This window comes from Anoplophora glabripennis, unplaced genomic scaffold, assembly GCF_000390285.2.
Source record: "Anoplophora glabripennis isolate ALB-LARVAE unplaced genomic scaffold, Agla_2.0 scaffold3, whole genome shotgun sequence".
Taxonomy (NCBI): Eukaryota; Metazoa; Arthropoda; class Insecta; order Coleoptera; family Cerambycidae; genus Anoplophora; species Anoplophora glabripennis.
The window spans coordinates 3,996,311-4,009,756 of record NW_019416486.1 but is presented as its reverse complement, the minus strand read 5'-3'; the positions used below and the strand labels follow the sequence as shown (position 1 = coordinate 4,009,756).

At 31.1% G+C, this 13,446-nt stretch overlaps 1 protein-coding gene across 2 annotated transcripts in view; it reads right to left on the bottom strand.

Moving 5' to 3' along the window:
* LOC108917763 overlaps positions 1 to 13,446 on the bottom strand; it is a 90,021-nt gene that overhangs the window by 60,748 nt on the left and 15,827 nt on the right. For both annotated transcript variants that reach the window (XM_018724523.1, XM_018724515.1), the window contains exon 2: positions 6,479 to 6,635. In XM_018724523.1, coding sequence (XP_018580039.1) covers positions 6,479 to 6,635 — 157 coding nt within the window. The remainder of the gene's footprint in view (positions 1 to 6,478; positions 6,636 to 13,446) is intronic.

Sequence of the window (13,446 nt, the reverse complement as noted above, 5' to 3'; positions counted from 1 at the left end):
ACACGAATAGCTATGCAGTAGTTTGTTAAACCTAAATATAAATAAAACATATTTTTTAACATTTTCCCCTACATCTATTGGTCAACCTGACAAGAGTGAAATAAAAATACATAATTTAAAACGTACTAAAGAAAATATTTGTAAATGTACATCAGTTATTAAGGTAGAAAAAATTAAATATCTAAGACTTATGATTGACCAGCATTTGAAATGGAATGTCCATGTAAATTATGTCACCATAAAGATTAGAAAAATGTATCATAGATTTTACCAACTTCGAGATATTCTGAGTAAAAAATTAATAATAACATTATATAATGCTCTAGTTGAATCTATAATAAGATATTCTATAATTATTTGGGGTAGCTTATACTCTAAATCTTTAAAACTGTTATTTGTCAAAATAGTATGTTGAAAATAATTTTTAAGAAAAATTATATGTATCCTACTGCATTGTTATATACAAACATATTAAATGCGAAAAATTTATATGTGCATTCTGCACTTACTTACCAAAAATAATAAAATTGTATCCTTCTGTCTCTCACGATTATCTCACAAGACACAACGTGAATGAATTCTTAATAATGCCGTTGGTTCATAACTCAATGTCGCAACGACTTATTACTTACTATGCTCCTGAATTTTACAACATGTTGCCGCAATCAATTAGAAGTTTAATTAATAACAAAAAGAAATTTAAATATATGACATAAAAACATATATATGAAAATCCTTATAAATTTGCTAACAAACAGTAATTTATTAAATCCTGCAAACAAAGACATATAATGTTCTTAACTGTTGATTAGTGTTCTATGAATGCGATTTGAGGTCTTATTCTGCCACAATCACTACGGAATTACTTATCACAAAATTTGCCATCTGAGAAGGGACATATTTGCGCGCAAACTGCATTTTACATGAAGTTTAGGTAAAAGTTCTCTCTCATATAAGATGTAACAATGAAATTGTACTGTGATTATTGTATATAATGAGCGTTCAAATAAAAACGTGGTCGAAGTTGGCTCTGACACATTGGACGTAGGGAGTAGCTTATAGCGACCAACTTAACCTCATTTCTCAACGAGCTGTATAGCAGCTGTCAGTTTCAATAACGTTAATGACTATATAACTTTATTTTAAAGAATAATCGTGATAACAATAACAAACAATTAAAGGAGCTGCGGAAAGTGTCCCCCTCCTTGTTATAACAATAAATTAAAGCAGCTGCTGAAAGTGTCCCCCTCCTTGTTCCAAGCACTTTTCACACCTGTTCCTCAAAGAATTAAAGACATTTTCTAAGATGCTCGGGGTATTGTTAATTTCACGAATCTTGTCTATAAGTCGAGCCTGCAGATGGTTTAAATCAGGAATAGGCAGTTCAAAAATAGTGTTTTTAAGGTAAGGCCACAAAAAGAAATCACACGGCGTAATATCACATGACCTCGGTGGAAATTCATGTTCAGCATTGAGACTTATTAGTCGATTTTGGAAAACTTCCCTCAACATATTCATCGTCTCGCCTGCCGTATGTGCCCTTGCGCCATCTTGTTGAAAGTAAAAGTTTGTAATTTCGTTTTCTTCCAGCTGGTTAACAAAAGGAGCGATAATTTCTTCTCTATACCTTTGCGCAGTAAGAGTACCATTAAAAAAAATAGGTCCATAAATCCTCCTTCGATTGAGAGCACACCAAACTCCAATTTTTTGAGCGTGTAGAGGGCCCTCGACAAAAAAGTTATCTGGTTTTTCAGAAGACCACATTCTCATATTCTGTGAGTTTACGTAACCACTTAAATGAAACCAGGCTTCATCAGAAAAAAAGGTGATATTATGAAGTTCACCGTAGTTGTTTAAAAACCATTCACAAAATACAGCCCGTCGCGGAAAATCAACTTCATGAAGTTCTTGCTGACAAGTTAAACGATAGGAGAACAAACGCAAATCTTTTTTTAACACTGTGTGGCAGGTACCGACTGATACTCCCACCATTTGTGATAAAACACGTACAGAAGTTCTTGGCGCATTTTCCATTATTTGTTGGACATTTTCTTTTAATTCTTCAGTCCGCTTTTTAGGTCGGCCGCTTCCTTCTTTTCTTGTTACACTGCCCGTTTCACGAAAAACATTAACACAACGCTGAACTGCACTTTGAAAAATTTTGTACTCAACAACGCCGGGAAATTGATTTTGAAATTCTATGAAACATTCCTCAATAGAATACTTCCATATTCCATCAATCTTGCGTCCATTTCTAAAGTAGGACTCTATGATAAACACTTTTTGTTCTTGAGAAAACACCATTTTAAACGCTTTTTAAAACGAAAATATTCAAATTGATAGCGGCGATATAGCGCTTTGACAGATGACGTTTAAGTTCATTTGCTATACGCTACGCCCTACGTCCAAATTTTCAGAACCAACTTGACCACGTTTTTATTTGAACGCTCGTTATATTATTTTGTAATTTATAGTCGTATGGTATTTTGTCTTATTTTTGTCACATTTATTGAATGTAAAAATTATATTCACTATAAAATAAAAGTACCTATCTAAGTAGTTACTACGTATCAAACAAGCACGTACTGAATAGGTAGTCAATGAATTCATCCAAATAAGTATTACTCGTGATACGTAGAAACGAGATATATGTATTAAATACATATTTGTATCCAGAGAATAAAGCTTATTGAAATTTTAGTATGATTCTATTTTTACTATTTACTACAATACAAATATGTATCAAATCGTATTAATATTCAAACCATATGAGTGTCATGTATACGTGAGAGAAACAGTGACAATAAAGTGTTGGTTGAAGTTGAAGGGAGCCGGAAAATCAGGTAGAATCCGTAAAACGATTAATCGTGACCGACCGACCAAATTGGTTTCGAAATTACGGTGCCCTATAAAAATACAAATAGTGCCTAGGGGTGTAAATTGGAAGCTCCACTAGATAGCAGTATTTGTTAAGGGTTTAAAATCTTTCTCTGCACGATGTTTTTCCATAAATGTACGGCGTTCTTTTATCTGATAAATAAAAATACGCTCTATGTTATGAAAATGCTAATGACTTCTAGAAAATCTATCTCAAACGTTTACAAATACTGGCATATTATTTCTACAAACTTAATTTATGCAAGTACGAAGTCTGTTCAAAAAATAACCGAACTCTTTGAATTACGCGCTAATGAAAATATTTAGTGATATGCGGTTGGCAATATTACATTGCGCGTTACCTCCTCTGTAACACATGTTCTTGAATCGTTGATATATCTGTTAATTTTGGTGATATTGTTATTTGAGTACAACCTATTTAAAGGGGTATCCTCGTATAAATTTATAGAAAAATCGATTTTTTTATTACAAAAATCGAAAGTATAACATTTCAGGAATACACTGTTAAAATTTTAAAGCGAAATTCAAAACGATTTAGCTGCTAGGGCTACTTTCGCAAACGTCCTTCGGAGGGCAGAGCCGCGCGGAACGCAAAAGAAGCTCGATTAGCGAAAAAAATGAGAGCTGCTGCCGAATCACTACAATTTGAACAGGAAGAAGATCTCCTTTATGGTGCAGGCATTGCTAATTAGGCGAAAGATGGATAAATAGCCGTATCAAAAAACTCGCAATTTTCGTTTACCTCAAACTTCAAACTGATTTTTCTCGAAATGAAAATTCTTCAATTTTCCTAGTTTATGCCGCCGATTACTCAACGAATTTTCTACCTATCGAAAAAAAAAATACCATTTTAAAGGAAATTTAATTAGCTAATCCACTAACCTAAAGGATTTTGTTAAAAATAATTATTTAATAAATTTTTTGAAAAAACAATGAAAAACATTAGTAATTTTTTTTTCAAATGGCCGCCATTTTGTTAATAAATTTTTTTATACTTTTAAATTAGGTTCATGAATGAGGTATAAGTGTTATAATAAAAAAAACTTCGATTGGCTTGTTTCAGAATGATATAGCGGTTGTGAAACGTGGCACAAATAAAGAGAAAAAAAATGTTTATGTTTTCTTAAACTACAAATAAAATAGTGTCAGTTTCAAATAAAAATATTGTACAGTTTTCTCAAAAAAAATTCGTATTGATTTTTTGCAATCTATACGAGGATACCCCCTTAAATGCTAGTGACTATTTTTGAAATGTACGATTTTCTGGAATAACGATACAACGTAAAATTTTGCGTGAAACTGGGGAAAACTCACGGGAACTTTTCAACTTTCACGATTTAAAAGCGGTCGTCAGTCAATTGAAGATGATCCTGGACCAGGAAACTCTTCAACTTCAACTGATGTGGTGAGTGCAAATCACTGCTTGACTGTCAGAGAAATTGAAGAAAAGGTTAACACCTCAATTGGGTCAGCAAAATTTGTTTTTCCTTTGATGACCAAACAACAGAAAAAAAATATTATCGGCGTTTGTCGGCAACTCCTTGAACAATCAAGTGACGATGAAACAATTAGGACAAAAGTTCAATCATCACAATGGATTGGCATAAGATCTCCACGCCCGTCCCAAGAAAGCACATAAGTCTCGATCCAATGTCAAAGTGATGTTCTTTTTGTCGTCTTTAATGGAATTGTGCATTTTGAATTCTTGCCTCAAGGTGAAATAGTGAACTCTGTGTATAGTACACACAAGATATTTTACAATGGTTACGTGAAAAAATCCGGAAAAAGATTGCAGAGTTGTGGGAAAAAAAATCTGAGTGTATAGCTTTGTCAATTCATCAGTTTTATGCCAAAAATTATATTACCGTCCTCCCCCACCCTTCTTTCTCGCCAGACCTAGTTTCTTGCAATTTATTCTTATTTCCGAATTTAAAATCAGTGCCGAATAGACGCCGTTTTCAGACTATTGATGACATCAAAGCAAATTCGTCGCAAACTTCAATGGCCATTTCAAATGAATCTAGCCAGGACTGCACCAGTCTATAGTAGGTATAAGTGATTTTATTTTATGGTTCAGTTTATTAAGTCTACATGTTCCATATTTGCACCAGACTAGAAGAATGCATTACTAAAGTTTCTTCAACAGTGGGAAAAATCCTTTAAAATTTTTAATTATAAGGTCAACAAAATGTATTAAGATCTTCATATATTTCTAAAAATATTAGTCAGTGCATTTTTAATTTTCTACGCTTTTCAAAACCACGAAAAATATTTAATTTCGTAACTTCTCGCGAAACTTAGTAGTGAAGGAAGTCAATAAATTGATAAGAAATTATTAATTAGGTAATTAAATGCGAGATATAACTTTTCAATATTGCAGACTGAAAGGCGCATAAATACTGAACTGGCATTAATTTATCTTCCTGACTCGTGGAAAAGTAAAATGCAATTTCGATGTACCGCTTTGAAGTAGCGAGAGATCTTCTCTCAATACCTAATAGAAATTAATCAGCTGTGCTTAGATAGAAATCCAATTAAATTGTCCGTAAAGTTCAGTTACACTTTCGCTTTGCGTCGCCTTGTGGGTATAATCAAACGCTTTCCTCTTATTGCAGTTGTAAGATGTTGATTAAACTAATATATTCAAAATAAAATCAGATAATGGAATATATGTTAAAGTTGTACAGACTGTCGCAATGCTACGTGTACATAGTGCTCTTGTAATCAAAAAAAGATTATTTAATTTAATTTATCCACCCAACAGATTTATTTAGTCATTGATTATATTATTATTTCCAGTAATCGACAAAGCATATTTTTTTTTTATTTTATAAACTAACCTTGAAGTTGCCACGTTACCCGCCAAAAAATTATGAACGCATTTGCCTGATTTTCCCTATTTCTCTAAAACCAAATAGTTTGATTACTAACATCTGCATAATAGTACTTGCATACCAAACGTTATTTAAATGGGGCAAAGCATTTTAGAGTTATTCTTTTTTGAATATTTTACTACACAAAGAAGAAAAACTGCTTAAAGAAAATGCCAGAAATAAATTCAGACATTATATTGGCAAAACTACAATTTTTTGCCAACCTTGGTGCTATCTGGCGGTTAAATAAGGCTACTTTTAATAGCAAAAATTTGTGATAATTCCTTTCATATGAAATAGTGAGACACCCTGTATATAGAGTGAGCGACCAGCAAATATACTTTAATTCCACATAATTAGAAAAGTTGGCCCTGACTGCCCTGCCCTGAAGTCTAGTTCTTCTGAAGTCAGAGACTGCATAATAAATAGCATGTGGTTTTTGTTTTTGAATAATTATACTAAATTAAAGTAAGTTACCCTTATCAATAGGCCTGTCTTACCAATAATCATACACTTGTATTATTAACGCACGAAATTGAAAAGAACAAATATAAATCAGTGGTTGATATGGTAAAATTATGGTAATCTTCAGTTCCATTTTTTACATTCACTGATTGAAACGCTAAACACTATTCCTTAATACTTTACCTGCGATTTTAAATACAACAACCATTAAGTTCAGTTAACACTAAGAGATAATTTCTTACCACTTGGTACCTTGACGGAAACTCCTAGATTCAGGGCCTGCAACTTGGCGATAGCAACTTTCTGCAAGACTTTCCTTTCAACTTCACTCAAATGAAGCAAGGAAGTATCGCTGAGGACAACCTGCCTCCCGGACACGTTGTTCCACACACAGCTACCCTAAAAGAATAATAATGTATAGAAAATCGGAACAAAAATAAAACAACTAAAAAATATTCAAAAATAAAACAATACATAGAGAAGTAAGGTAAAAAAATTCTGGTTGCCACTAATTTAGACATATATGTATTTATAAATACATACTGGGTGTTACACTAAGTGAACATTTTTAGAAGTAAAGAATACCCTTAAAAATAAAAGAAATATGAACATATCACGGGGTATATGGGGTGCAGATTTCATCAAAAAAGTTGTTTTTGTTTATACCTTCCAAACAGGTTGACCAGTTCAAATTTTAGAAAAGAAATCCAGAAGCGTTTCTTCTTTTTTTCAGCAGTACTGTACGCCATTGAAATTTTCTCAAAAACAGTAACATTTGCTGAAAAAATTGTGCAAATTAAACAGTATATTCTAACCTCATTTCAAGAGGACATATCGTCTTCGAGGTGTTTTTAAAATATGATGCTAGAATCCTTGTCGGTAGATCACTTTTAAATTTTTTCATTTTAATTTTTAACTGCAGTTGATACCTTACTACTTAATACTCAAAATAAAGTAAAAATCACTTTTCAATGTTGTACTAATAGAAAGTAAAAAAGTTTGTATGAATTAATATTGCAGAAGATGTTGGCAGGTTACGCTCTAATTTACCCTTCTCTTTTATAAAATATTACTATTTTTGTGAACACTCCAGTGGCGTAGAAGTACTGTTCAAGAAAGGAACGAAGATACTCCTGAATATCCGTCCTTGAACTTTAAAATTTGACATCACCATATTCAAATCATTTACAGTTATTAGGTAATAAATACTCTGAAGTACGTTTAAATTACTTTGGTCCACCCGTCTTGAAGATATAGTAAAAACAATGTTTTTACGAAAATTTTAGCTGTCCTTACAGTGCTTGTTGCTTGGCTATAGCAATTTGTGTAGAATTGAACCTAAAGAATAAGAGCCGAGCAAAATCAGCAGTTACAGAGCATATGACACTAATAAATCTATGTACGACCAAAATTCTAGCAAATGAGATAAGATTTTGATCAGTGATCAGAGGAAAACAACGAAAATCTAAAAAAATCGAAATAATTTTCGACGTGGATAAGAGCTTAAGAATTACTGGAATTTAAAAACTACTAATACCTGAGTACCAAGTAATTTCGTAAGGTAGTGACTTTAAACTATACACCAGGACGTAATAGACCAGCCTGGGCAACAAATGGTAATACCGGCCAGGAGACTTAATCTCCAGTTACAGAATAGAAAGCAATCTATTTCTCGATACGTCAAAGAAGCTTATTTATTTATACAAAACAAGTAAATAACTTATCACAATAGCAGGGAACACAAGTTAGTAGGATGGCCGAAATCTAACCGACTGCCTAAGTAAACACTACATTTTACATTGCATATTATTTAAAGGAAAAATTTTTGTTATAAGTTTTTTGAATCGATATTATTTATTATGAGCAAAAATATAATTTATTGAAATGTAAAACTAAAAACTGCGCCTGTTCCTAATGGTATATGGTCTACAATTAACACCGATAGTCTGTACAATATGGAGAATCCAATAAATTGTTACATACTTTGTAGACAAGGAAACCTCTATTAAGGCCTAAACGTTCTAAATTTTAAAATGATAGGTTGCTATCAAAAGAAAAATAATGTATATATCTATTAAAGCTATATTTGATTGAGTAAATCTTTTGTAACAAATTATTTCCTGGCATACTTGTCTAAAAAAGGATTCCAAAACAAGCGTATTTTAAAATGGATTCAACCACATAAATGTAATTATTGAGATAAAACGGCAAAAGTATTTTATTGTACAGTTTGGCACGTAGATCCCCAACCTTATTCACAAAATCGATTTCAACACTATTAAGATGTATATTTACAGTAAAACGATTTCGCAAGCAATAGAAATTTGTGGCATTTATTTATATTTAAAAAGCTAATAGTTATTGCAAAAAATTTTAAACCGATCTATATACTCTTTTATAAGTATTTATATCGTCAGCATACATAGATATATTAGAATATTGAAAACACGTTTTCATATCGTTCAAAAAAGGCTAAACAATAGAGGATGCAAATGAGATCCCTGAGGAACTCCTGAATTGAATATCATTTGAAATTATTTAAGGTAATAACTATCCGGTACACAGTTGAAAATCAATCGTAACCGGTTGCCATGATGTAATTGGGTTTCTTCCTGTTGGAATAATAAAGAGTATTATTATTATTATTATTATTATTATTATTATTATTATTATTATCATCATCACCAAAATTCACATGCTCAACAAGACTCGAATGAGGAGCCTTGCTGAAAGTCTTTAGAGATTTGATATACAAGGCACATAGAATAATTTTCGTGGCTAGGACATTAATATTGTAAATGGAAGGTAGGTTTATCAAAACTAATTTTTCGTTATAAAATCCGTATTGGAAAACAGCTATAACATTATTCGACGTAGCGACCAGCCGAGAAATTGATTAACCATTGACAATTGCCCGAAATAGAAGAGATATTTCCGTTGAATTTTAAGCACACATTTACCTTAACTGTTGACTTAAATTTCAACTGTTTATATTCACCTCAATGAATCTGAAATTCTATTATTTGGTCGGCAATACATGTTGGATTTAGATATTAAAAATTACTAAACTCAAATGTGGAGCACGATAAACATATCGACGTAAAGTGTTAGTAAAAATGAAAGATTTAGCTTTGTTTATTACTTTAAAACTATACTGAAAGTGTGAGGTGAAACATTTTAAGAAAATGATTTATTGTAATATTTATTTTATTAAATCAATCAGTGACGTAGTTTATTGGGGAAAGAATTCGGCTGAAGAAAAACTGAAATATTTATCACAAATTTAAATTTGTTACATAAAAATACAACAGCAGTAGGTATAAATAAATAAATGTAACTGACCATGCTGTGAGACAATATTTTCAAACAAAAAATTATATGATGGATTGCCAGAATCGCGTTTTTGTGATTTGGAACTGATTGATGAATGTTTCAGAATCTCAGCCAATGCACAAATCTGTAGAAGCTGACAACTGATCTTCAACTCTTGTCAATTTTTTCCAATTCCTTATATAATCTTTATTCATAATATTTGGCTTAATCTTTTCAGAATTAACTTCCTCATATTTAATACAATATAAGTATCATCTACTCTTTACACCATCTACATTTTGTTATCAAAATTTTAATTAATTTTTTTCTGAAACTTTCAATGTCAGTATTAATATTCAGTTTTATATCGTCAAAGACAACATTCTCTACGATTTGTTTATATGTTAGATCGTTGTTACTGTAAAAAAAAATAAAATGTGAACTGCATGTCACGTCGCTCATTTAAAAATACTTTTACTCACAAAAATTGCAAATATAAGAATCTATTCTTATATTTGCATCGAAATAGATTTAAGTAGAATATGAATTTTAATCTCCAAGAACCCAGTTGCATTATTGTTATTTATTCATAACAGCAAATAATATACATTAATAGAATGGGCAAAAACAAATAGTTGTCTATTTCGTAGATATGCCAAGAATTCTTTGTAAATTGAAATAATTTATAGGCAGAAGTACCAAATTTTTGGCACTAAAAGCTATTTGAGATCATAAAAAAGAACAGCAAACATTTAGCAAAACAAAAGTTATTCTTAATTTCGTTTGTCTTTCATTTAATTTTATTGCTAGAACAGAAACATCCACAAATGTTTGAAATGTAACAAGCGATTCTCTAATAAGAACGACTTTCACATAATTTTCATCATGGTTCAACTAAAGGATTACACGACAGAAATGTATAGCTTATTTTATAAAAAGCGATAAGGCTTTTAATACTACATCTATTAAACAAATCACATGAAGTCATATTACAGTTTTACCGATAATAGAGCTTTTTCATTTACGTGCGACATATACTCGTTCAAGATTATCTATAAAATAAAGTTGTTGGCATTGTGTTTTACGTACCATTTTATTTTCAGTATGTAGACATTATTTGATGTTGAGAATACGTCTATCAAAGTTATGAGTAATAATTCCATACTGAAATATTTACAGAAGCTTAAAAATGACTAATCGCGAGATAACTGTTTTACTCATAGACAGGAGAAATGTTTCTCGGTATTTTTAGGACTAATCTTTTGATCCAACGTTTCTCCATTTATTTTTTTATCGTCGCCGTTTCACAATTTTTCAGATTATAAACAATTCACTTGTGTTTTGTTCTATGTAAGTAACATACGCACCGCAAAATAAAGGATTTATGCAGATATAAAAGAGAACAAATAAATAATCAATTCTATTTTCAAGCATATATTAAATTTATGAACCAATACCATATACATAACAGAAAAATTGTACTGATTTTTGCAATATTCCTAAAAAAATTTGGAAATAGTAGAACATTTGAAACAATCCATAAAATTGAATCATTACCATTTTTCCCATTCAGCAATTTCTGCTCTAAAGTATTTTGGAATGTTTCTGAAATTTTGCATTAACTAAAATAAGTTGGATACGATCCTACTGAGCTCAATGTAGGTTGGAAATGAATTTTCCAATGATTCGTGCTTTAAAATATTTACCCAAAAACTAAAGATACTTCTATTTTCTGCAAAAGTGATTGCAACATAATTTTTGCTCAATCAATTCCCTATTAAAAAGAAACAGTAATGGCTATACGCTGCCATCATATTTGATCAATGTAATTATTTATTTTGGTAGGTATCTATATTGATGATCCATACACTGGAAATGCACTGAACGCTATTTAAATTACTTCAATAGATCAGCTGTCAGATTAATTAAAATAAACAATCTACTACAGATTCCAACTTGCTATTCCCACACAAATGGAAAAACCTGACATAAATAAAATTGTTATAAACTAACCTATTTCTACCAATTGATTTACTTCATTTGTTTGACTTAATCAAAATATAAAATCCTAAGGACTAAATCACTATCCTTGATTCAAGAATACATTTATTTATCATAGTTTATCTGTTTTGGCATATCAATCATATCATAATCGTGAATTATGCAAATTCTTCTTACATCAAGATTTATTAAAACGAAAAAGTTTATTCAGATCAAGATTATGTCGGATTGTACGCAAGTCATTTACTTGCTTATATATGTTACCAGCAAAGTATTCGACATTGTGTAGAATTCCTAGGCATTGTATATAAATCCTAAAATCAGCAGGTATTTTATGAAATAAATGATATAATGTAGATTTCCTAGGCATTTTATGGAATATCTATTGCATAACCAGCAATGTATGAATAAGTTGATAGAAGACGTGGTGATGCTCAAAATATTCTAGCTGTTGTCATGAATATCACAGACTATACCAGCTCGGTACTAAGCAAGGAGTTGGATCTCAGTTTACAGTTTGCCAAAAAGAATTTTTGAACATTATAGATGTTCCTGATAATAAAATTACACTACATTCAGTTGCAACTTTGGAAAGGGTCAAGGATTTGTCAAATGCAGTTGCAAAAAGAACTGTGAAGCAAAGAAGTGCTTATGTGTTAAGAAGAAAACACTTTGTTCTAGTAAATGTCACTCAAGTCTACCTTGCAAAAATAAATAGAAAAATATATTCCCATTTACTTTTAAAAAATACATGGTTTATTAAGTTCCTGTTAAGTTTCTTATGCAAAATATTATTTCTTTATTCAGAATAAAAATTTAATTTATCTCTTTATATCTTTGATTTTTCACCTTTCCTAATATTAGATTGGCATTCTATAGAATTCCTAGGCATTCTATAAAATAACTAGGTAAAGTATACACAAATATTTAAATTTAAACAGATTTCATACATTTCCTAAAATCGTCAATCATTTTATAAAATACCTAGGTTTTCTATAAAATGAGTTTTATACTCTGCCGGTAACATACAGCGTGTCCCACTAGTGCGAGAAAGTCCAATATCTATGTTAAAAAGAGGAATATATGGATTTTTTTACTGTGTTGCCACATTTCTCGGAATGTACAAATTAAAAATACATTCAACTATACAGGGTGTTCAACTTTTCCTGGCCAGACACCAACTTTGGTTTTTTAAATGGAAACATACATTTTTTATATTTTTTTTCTGATTCTACATAAAAAATAAAGGGTACTTTGTGTAGAATAGTTCTATTCAAATATTCACAGTTCTTGAAATATCTCGCTTGAAAGGTTTTTCTAGTCGATACTGGCTACATACATTTTCTGATACTGACAGGTTATACTAATAGCTACTAAGCCCATTTTTTTATCAGGCTTAAATGGCCTCAGCTTAAATGGCCTCTAAATTTGACCCCAGGGCTCAAAGTCAGCGTCACAATTACACCATGAATCATGACCATGGTAGTTTGTAGGGAATTTGCCACAAAAATTAATCAACCTTTGCTGTAAAATGTAAACATTTCATTCGGAAAACTAATTTGATCTTCAGAGGACCCCTAGTGGTCAGTCTGATCCAAATTCAACTATACATCTCGGAATATAGAATTCCCTGATCTTACCATTTCCGGGTAAAACAAATGAGGTTTCCAGTTGAAATTTTCAAGTTGACCTGCAAATGCCCCCAAGTTTGACCTCTGGGTCAAAAAAAGGTCATTATGAGGCAGCCCACTTAAAACGTTACAACTTTTAATCTGGGAGTTTTTCAATTGGAGGTCAAGGTTATTTATGTTCCTCACCTTTTTCAGTCATTGGAAAGGGTACAGCAATTATAAATTAAAATTAATAATATGGTACATTATATATATATATATATATA